Here is a 9,661-nt window from a genome sequence, read left to right as displayed (position 1 = left end):
TGTAGCAACATGGATGGAACTGGAGAGTGTGATGCTAAGTGAAATAAGCCATACAGAGAAAGACAGATACCATATGGTTTCACTCTTATGTGGATCCTGAGAAACAAAACAGAAACCCATGGGGGAGGGGAAGGAAAAAAAAAAAAAAAAAGAGGTTAGAGTGGGAGAGAGCCAAAGCATAAGAGACTGTTAAAAACTGAGAAAAAACTGAGGGTTGATGGGGGGTGGGAGGGAGGGCAGGGTGGGAGGGAGGGCAGGGTGGGTGATGGGTATTGAGGAGGGCACCTTTTGGGATGAGCACTGGGTGTTGTATGGAAACCAATTTGACAGTAAATTTCATATATTAAAAAATAAAAAAATAAAAAAAAAAAAAAAAAAAAAAAAAAGAAAGCATGAAGCCCTCCATGGGAAGGGTCTGCTCATTCTTGTTTGTAGGTCTTGAACAGAATAAGAAGGGCTTCCAACCTTTGCAAAGGGGAATTCTTTTTGTGCATCTGGGCAGAGAAGCCTCATGTTGAACCTGACACTTTATTTTGTGGCCAAGGACACTCCTTAAGCTATGAATTCTGTTTCATTCAATATGGTCAAAATATTTTTTAAGAATTATGAAAATATTAGGAGAAAAAAGCTGACCAGCAGCCAGGGCAGTGGCAACCTTCTCTCTATTATATCAAACCATTTTCTCAATGTTATGAAACATACCCATGTTTCTAAAGAAATGTCTGTAATTTTTATCACTGGTGGGTTTGAAGAAGGTGGGAAGGTTGGTGAGCCTCACCCATTCTTAGCCATCCTCAGGAATAAACATTTTTAAAAACCAAAAGCTCAACAAGGAATCTTTTTCTATCTCCTCTGTGGGTTAGGAAATCCAGTATAGAAACCAGGATAAAAAGAACTCTGAAATTCAGGGAAATTTATAACTTACACAGTAAACATTCCCCAAATGCTGAAAAACAGAAGGGCCATATGCAATTGTTTTTAGGGAAAACAAAGAGGGGTGACCTAATCAGAGAGCATACCACTATAATGTTTACTTATACATGAAAAGTACATAGAAAGAAGCAAAGTGGGAGGTGGTTTAAAAAGGAAGTATGGATTGGGCTGAGTCTTAGAACATGATGTTAAGAATAAAGTTCAAGTCAGTATGGGACTGAGAGTAACCCTGAAATTCAATAATGTTTGCACGTTTAATTGACATGCTTACAGAGGATTAAGTATTTAAAACAAAAAAAACTTGTTCCGAAAAAAATTATGAGGACATGTGCACACACACACACACACACACACACACAACAACTCAGAAACAACACACACCAACAACTCAGAAACATTGATTCTGCTTAGTTTGCAATTCTCTTCAGGGTTTTTTTCAGAGCACATTTGACATCCTTGTTCCTTAGACTATAGATGAGGGGGTTCAACATGGGTATTACATTGGTGTAAAATACTGAGAACTTCCCCTGGTCCACAGAATCAGAAGGAGAGGTCTTGAGATGTGTGAACAACCCAGACCCATAGAACAGACCCACAGTTACTATGTGGGAGCCACAGGTGCTGAAGGCTTTGGGCCAACCCTGAGCTGATGAGACGTAGAGGACATTGGACAGGACCAAAGCATAAGAAATGAAAATAATGAAGCCGGATATTATGACAACTGTGCTCACAATAATGGAATTCAGCAACTCACTGGCATAGGTGCCACTGCAGGAGAGCTGGAGGAGGGGGAAGATGTCACACATGTAATGGTTGATGATGTTAGAATCACAAAAGGACAATCTGACCATGTCCCCTGTGTGGATCATGGCACCAGCAAACCCCATCACGTAAGAACCAAACATCAGCAGAGAACAGACCTGAGGGGACATGGTGACCGTGTACACCAGAGGTTTACAGATGGCCACATAGCGATCATAGGCCATGGCTGTCAACACATAGCACTCAGAATGCACAAAGAAACAGAAGAAAAACAGCTGAGTCATGCATTCTGTAAAGGAAATGATGTTCTTCTCTGAGACAAAGCTCATCAGCATTTTAGGGGTAATGACCAAAGAGTGGCAGAAATCTATGAAGGATAAGTTGAAGATGAAAAAGTACATGGGAGTGTGCAGGTGAGAATTCAGGCATATTAGATTAACTAGGCTCAAATTTCCTACCATAGTGACCACATAGTTCAGTAAAAAGAGAAAGAAAAGGGGTAACTGGAGCTGAGGTCGGTCTGTAAATCCTACCAGGATGAACTCTGTCACTGAAGAGTCATTTTCCATAGCCATTACCTGCCAGGCTGTGATCTGTGAGAAAAGGAGAGAGGTGTCACATCAGGACAGGATTCAGATCCTTTGTTTCTAGAATAAGGCTTTGTTCTACGGGAGCTTGAGTCTGGCTGTAGGGACAGCACCCTGGAAGAAGAGCCAGGGCAAGGATTCTCCACCTTTAACTTTTCTTTTCTCATTTGTCCTTTTCTTCCATGTTTTCAGATCTCACCCATAACTCCTAACCTCCCCTGGACTGACACAAACCAGGATGAAGTGATGGTCACATGTGAAAGCAATATCTTGAAGAGATGAATAGGCTGGTCAAGGCCATACAGACAGAGAACAAAGGAGCCGACAGTTGGACATGGGACCACTTCCTATGAATATTCTTGAGGCTCTGAGACAGTAAAGTCACTATGATACCCACTGCACCCATTGTTCAACCCACTGTCTCCCTTTTACCTTTCAGAAACTCAGTACCTGGCTTAATGAAAGTGCTAAGAGGTAAAAAGGCTCAGAGAGGTTAAGTAACTTGTCCAAGATCACACACATAGTAACTGGAGGAATTTGAATTCCCCTATCGTCCTGAACATCTCCTACCCATTCCCTTCATCCAGTCTTACCTCAAAATCACAATAAATTGTTCAGGAAGGACAGGTGGTCTCCCCACACCTCTTTACTGCTGCAGCTGTGAGAATGAAAACATGAGAACAGAAAGACTCAGCTGCCCAACTTCCTTCTGCCTGGAGACCTCACTACTGCTAGACACTTAAGTGTTTTCCTTTCACTTTCCTGAAGGAGACAAAGCCTCTGAAAATGGAGAAGCCAATATCCCTTGTTTGTGGATTTGCATAAAATATCTTTGGGGCAAGGCAAATGCATCAACTTTATGTCTCCAAATCATCAGCGGGCTAATATTGTGAATTTATCTTATTCTCCATGGATCTCAGCAACTTGTTTAGAAGCTTGGAAAACAAGGCTCATTTAGCATCAAAGTTTGACCAGGCTCCTGAGGGAAGAAATTATTGAGCCTATGTTTACATCCTTTGTCAATATATTAACACTCGTTCCTTTGAGACTCAACGTTCTCCACGTTATCAGCTCACATTAAGAATTTCAAATTTTCCATGCAGGGAGGAAGTAGCCTCCTTTGTGCTCCTAGTTATCCTAGAGCTCGTGCTCAATTATAAAAGAGGAGTGTTCAGGGGCAGAGCCATTGCCATTCCCAATACTTTTTTTTTGTTATTGTTCTGTGATTGATGATATAGTATGTGTCATAACTCTAATACTTTTGGTGTCTTTCACATCTCTAGAAAAGTGTAATAGAGAAATGTTAAAAGAATGAGATCTAGAGTCAAATTAATCAAGCTTGAATTCAAATTCTTCCACTGGGTATGTGTGTGATCTTGGAAAGATTACTTAATCACTCTGAGGCTTTTTTACCTCATCTACATTATAAGTTTAATAATAATTCCTACCTTCCTAGATTGTTTGAGGATTAAATGCCTCATAATCTCTAGCACATTTTAGGGAAATTCTTGGTATAGGGTAAGTCCTAAGTAAGTATTAGATTGCCTGTCTCTTTATCCTTATCTATATCTATAGCATGGTCCTCTTCCCCAAGGTACCCAACTATTTACTAGACATCCCCACTAAACTGAATTCACCATCTCCTTGTGGTCCCTTGTGGTCTCCTCTTGCTATCCTTTTATATGTTAATGGCACCATCCTTTACCGAGTTAGCTAACCTAGAAATGGGTTATTATTCAGGGCTCCTCATTCTCACTAACCATTACCATCTTATCTTCAAAGTTTACATAATTCTATTTCCTTAAAATTCCTGGTTTCTTACCCCTCCTGTTCACTGCATTGCCTCTGATACAGCTCTCTTGCCTCAAGTCTGGAATACTCTAAAAGTTTTCTTAACCTGGGGTCACACCATCACCCTATATATTAGCTTGTTATTGTTGTATAATAAATTACCACAAACTTAGTGGCTTAAAAGAACACCCACTTATTAGTCACGGTTCAGAAGTAGCTGAGACATCTGGTATAGAAGGTCATGCTTTTTACAGTTACACCCAAAACCATAAAATACCTAGGAATAAATCTAACCAGAGAGGTGGAAAATCTATACACTGAAAACTATAGAAAGCTTATGAAAGAAATTGAAGAAGATACAAAAAAATGGAAAAATATTCCATGTTCCTGGATAGGAAGAACAAATATTGTTAAAATGTCAATACTACCCAAAGCAATCTACATATTCAGTGCAATACCTATCAAAATAACACCAGCATTCTTCACAGAGCTAGAACAAACAATCCTAAAATTTGTATGGAATCAGAAAAGACCCGAATAGCCAAAGCAATCTTGAAAAAGAAAACCAAATTGGGAGGCATCATAATCCCAGACTTCAAGATGTATCACAAAGCTGTAATCATCAAGCTGGGACAGTATGGTCCCAGCACAAAAACGGACACTCAGATCAGTGGAACAGAATAGAGAATCCAGAAATGGACCCACAAACGTATGGCCAACTAATCTTTGACAAAGCAGGAAAGAATATCCAGTGGAATAAAGACAGTCTCTTCAGCAAGTGGTGCTGGGAAAACTGGACAGCGACATGCAGAAGAGTGAACCTGGAACACTTTCTTACACCATACACAAAAATAAACTCAAAATGGATGAAAGACCTCAATGTAAGACAGGAAGCCATCAAAATCCTCGAGGAGAAAGCAGGCATAAAACTCTTTGACCTTGGCTGCAGAAACTTTTTACTCAACACATCTCTGGAGGCAAGGGAAACCAAAGCAAAAATGAACTACTGGGACCTCATCAAATTAAAAACTTTTGCACAGTGAAGGAAACAATCAGCAAAACTACAAGGCAACCGACAGAATGGGAGAAGATGTTTGCAAACGACATATCAGATAAAGGGTTAGTATCCAAAATCTATAGAGAACTTATCAAACTCAACACCCAAAAAACAAATAATCCAGTGAAAAAAATGGACAAAAGACATGAATAGATATTTCTCCAAAGAAGACATCCAGATGGTGAACAGGCACATGAAAAAGTGCTCCACATCACTCATCATCAGGGAAATACAAATCAAAACCATAATGAGATACCACCTTACACCTGTCAGAATGGCTAACATGAACAACTCAGGCAACAATAGATGTTGGCAAGGATGCAGGGAAAGAAGGTCTCTTTTGCACTGCTGGTGAGAATGCAAACTGGTGCAGCCACTCTGAAAAACAGCATGGAGGTTCCTCAAAAAATTAAAAATAGAACTACCTTATGACCCAGAAATTGCACTACTAGTTATTTATCCAAGGGATACAGGTATGCTGTATCAAAGGGGCACAGGCACCCCAATGTTTATAGCAGCACTATCAACAATAGCCAAAGTATGGAAAGAGCCCAAATGTCCATCGACTGATGGATAAAGAAGATGTGGTGTATACACATACACACACACCACACACACACACACACACACACACACACACACACACACACACACAATGGAGTATTACTCCACAATCAAAAAGAATGAAGCCATTTGTAACTACATGGATAGAACTAGAGGGTATTATGCTAAGGGAAATCAGTCAGTCATAGAAAGACAAATATCATATGACTTCACTCATATGAGGACTTTAAGATACAAAACAGATGAACATATGGGAAGGGAAGCAAAAAATAAAAAATAAAAACAGGGAGGGGGACAAAACAGAAGAGACTCATAAATATGGAGAACAAACTGAGGGTTGCTGGAGGGGTTGTGGGAGCGGGGGATGGGCTAAATGGGTAAGGGGCTTAAGGAATCTATTCCTGAAATGATTGTTGCACCATGTGGTAACTAGCTTGGATGTAAATTATAAAAATTAAATAAATTATAGAAAGAAAATAAAAAAGAATGTCATGCTTGATTCTCTGCCCAGGCTGAAATCAGTATGTGGGCAGGACTGCATTTCCTCCTGGGGGCTCTGGGGAAGGCTGTTTCTAAGCTCACTCAGGTTGTTGGCAGAATTCAGCTTCTTGAGGTCTCCACATCCTTGCTGGCTGTCTGCTGGGGGTCACCCTCAGCTTCTAGAGGCTGCCTGTGTTCTTTGTCCTCTAGCCCCCTCTTTTTCAACCCAGCAATAAATAACACAGGAATCCTTCTTGTGCTTTGACTCTCTCTCTGATATATCCCTTTCTGCCACTAGCTTCATAAATACTCTCTGCCTTCAAAATGTTTGTGTGGTTAGATTAGGCCTACCCTGGTAATCTCTCTATTTTAAGGTCAGCTATACCATATACTATGGCACAGTCACTAGAGTGACATCTCATTATACTTACAAGTTCCACCCACACTCAAAGGAGAGAGGATTATACAAGGGAAAAAGTCATTAGGGAGACATGTTTTAGAATTCTGCTGACCACACCATCTTCTCTGGATATCCATTCCTACATTTTATATAGAATTACCTATAGAGAATGCAACATTCCCTTGCCTAAAACCCTTCCGCTTGTTTCCCAACACAAGTGCAAACCTCTCAGCCTGTCACAGAGAGCTCTCTTAGAGTCTGCTTCCTAGCTGTGTCCACAGCTTTACGTGCCATGTCTCCACTCCTTGGATTATACTCTCCAGTAATACTGAGGCGTCTCAAGTTCCTCTCACACATTCTGATGATTTCTTGGCTCCATGTTGTTTCTGCCTGACATGCCTTCTCCCTTCTTCTTCACTTGAATACCATTTACTTCTTCTCCAAGACTCAGGCCTGGCATCATTTCTGATAGAACCTTTCTGACCTCTTCCCCTGTCCCCACTCTCAGCACCTAAGGTGCTTTCTCTGTGTGCTGCTGAGGCGTCTTGCGCATGCCCTCACTTACACACAGCGAGCTCACCTGTGTACCTTCGTTACACTTGGACTGTACATTCCTGAGGGCAAGGATTCAATCTTACTCATTTTTATCCATGGTGCTATTAGCAGATCTCTTTCTTCCCCTTCCTTCCTTCCTCCCTCCCTTCCTCCCTTCCTCCCTTCCTCCCCTTTCCTTCCTTTTTCTTTTCTCTCCTTTTCTTTTCCTCTCATCTTTAACTCTGTATTTCTAAATAGCATGTAGTTGCTTCTTGATTGGTGAGAAGCATTCACTTGGGGATCAGACTATTTTTTTTTTAGACTTTCATGGAGCTCTCCTATTTTTACCTTTTCCTTCACCTCTACTATCGGAGGTGATTTGTGCCACCACATTCCTGAGCATATGGGAGATGACGTAGCATATCATATTTGTTTCTACCATGCAGCTTAGAATTGAGCTTCCTGGGGATTACTGAGTAAGTTACTGATCATTCTTCTGCTTTCCAGCTTTCCAAATGTCTTCCTACCCTTCTTCCCCCTACGGTTTTCCTTGTCCCAGTGGGTTTATGTAACATACTTGTGCTTCTCATTTCTAATGCCTTTATTATCATTCCAGTGGGTTTTCAGAAAGTAAGAGTGGTTAAATACATAGGCTCAATCTGCTACCTCTAATCAGGAGCCCTATTGGTATATGGTAAGTGCTATGTAAGTATTAGGTTGAATTCCTAAGGTGATGTCTGGGAGCATACAAAGTCTGCATAATTCTATGGGCAAAAAGCACGTGTGTCCCTGCTTAGAGAGGGTATTGGCCCTGAGGTTTAAACTCCTCCACACACAGGTCAACTGATTATTTTAGAACGTTACTGATTCATTTCATTCAAGAAACATCTCTTAGAGGATTTAAGTTGCAAGGTACTTGGAGCACAAAAAGCAGTAAGATACAGATCCTGCCCCTTGGTTCTCTCAGTTTGATTAGAGAAGCAACTGAGAATTGTATAATTTACGGATAACAGGTGTTAGTCACAATACTAAATTCTTTTATTAACTTGCCCTTTATAATGTTCACAACTACCTGAGACAGGCATGTCTGTTTCACATGTGAAGAAACCAAAGGTAGGGTTAAATTATTTTTGCCAAACTCACAACAACTAATGGCAGAGCCAGGACTCAAATACAGATCTTTCATAATGTAAGATTAATTTCTCTTACCATGCTATGCAGGAGAAAAGAGTAAGCACTGTCATAGAAGTCTACACAAGGTACAGTAGTGACACGTATTGATTAAAAACCTTTTCATTATGATAAATTACTTTTCATTTTAAGTAAAATCAACTTTACTCAAACAAAAAAAGTTCATTTAACTGGGAAGTCCAGGGATTCATTTTACTTCAGACTTGACTAGATGCAAGGGGTCACAGAGGTTGTATCTCTTTCAGTTTCTTGAATGTGCTTGGTTCTACGTGACTTTCTTCTCGGAAAGACTTTCTCCATGTATAGACAAGAAGGCTCCACTTGGCTCCTCCTGACTATATCTTTGTTTTTATTACTCTGACTCAAGTCATTAATAGATCGTTCCTTTACTTGATCTTATATTAGCTAAAATTTCAAAATAGACCTTACTAAGAGTTGGGGCACAACTCAAGGGAAAATGGCTTAGCAAGAGACTGTATTAGACTAGCCTGTTTTCTGGGGCTTTATGACCCTTGCCCATCTACTCAGATCCCACAAAAGAGAGTAGCTCTTATCTGGGTACCTACTTTTGTAACTTCCAGTTGTCAACATGTGGCAGGGCATCAACTTTAACACTCTTTATCCAAGACTATCCCTGAGGTATTTGGGGTTTGGGAGTCCAAAATGAGGACGGAAAATGAAAAGTGAGAAAAAGAAAAAAAACATCTATATCTGCTGCTCAATGCCTATACTTTTAATTTAAGTATTCTGTTGAAAAAGATGCATCTTTAAAGTGTGATTGACACCAAGAAAATGAACCCACCCTCCACTGCACAACTCTGGGAGGGATTTCAATAGAATATTGTTCTCAGGTAAAAAATGGAGAGAGCCAAATCCAGTGAGGAATCCTACTCTTTCCTTGATTTTACCTATTTTTCCTCCTTTCCCTTGTTCTAATTTTTAAGATTTTTATTTTTTGTAAACCATTAAAATACAAATTTTATTTTGTTATTTGACTTGTCTACTTACTAATGTCTATTATTTCTTTACTCCATACAGGGTACCTTAAGAATTTTATTTTATTTTTCTTCTCTTGAAGTACCAAGAGGTACCACATCAAATTGCATATCCTTTTCATTCCTTTCCTGTATATCTTGCTCTGATCTATTAAGGCACATTTTTTTCTTTCTCAGAATTAGTGTGCACTTACTCTTTCTGACTGTGGTTAAAGATCCAATTAGATCCATCACAACTGCCCTCTTCTCTCTTCCCCAGTTTTTTTTCCCTACCTGTCCTTGCTCATTGCAAAAGCTTGAAGGAGAGTAGGACTCAGAGAGACTGCTCCCTGGGAACTGTAGTTTCATCTTTTTCAAATTTACAGTT

General features: G+C 40.0%; 1 protein-coding gene across 1 annotated transcript; it reads right to left on the bottom strand.

The window, feature by feature from the left end:
- Positions 1–1,340: 1,340 nt before the first annotated feature.
- On the bottom strand, positions 1,341–4,343 carry LOC122200281 (olfactory receptor 143-like). Its single transcript, XM_042905802.1, has 2 exons — positions 4,332–4,343; positions 1,341–2,273 (listed from the first exon to the last, which is right to left on the bottom strand). Exons 1-2 carry the CDS (start codon positions 4,341–4,343, stop codon positions 1,341–1,343), a joined length of 945 nt encoding a protein of 314 aa, XP_042761736.1.
- Positions 4,344–9,661: the final 5,318 nt, after the last annotated feature.

The sequence above is a fragment of the Panthera leo genome, chromosome D1, assembly GCF_018350215.1.
Source record: "Panthera leo isolate Ple1 chromosome D1, P.leo_Ple1_pat1.1, whole genome shotgun sequence".
NCBI classification, from domain to species: domain Eukaryota; kingdom Metazoa; phylum Chordata; class Mammalia; order Carnivora; family Felidae; genus Panthera; species Panthera leo.
This window is presented reverse-complemented; position numbering and strand designations above follow the sequence as displayed.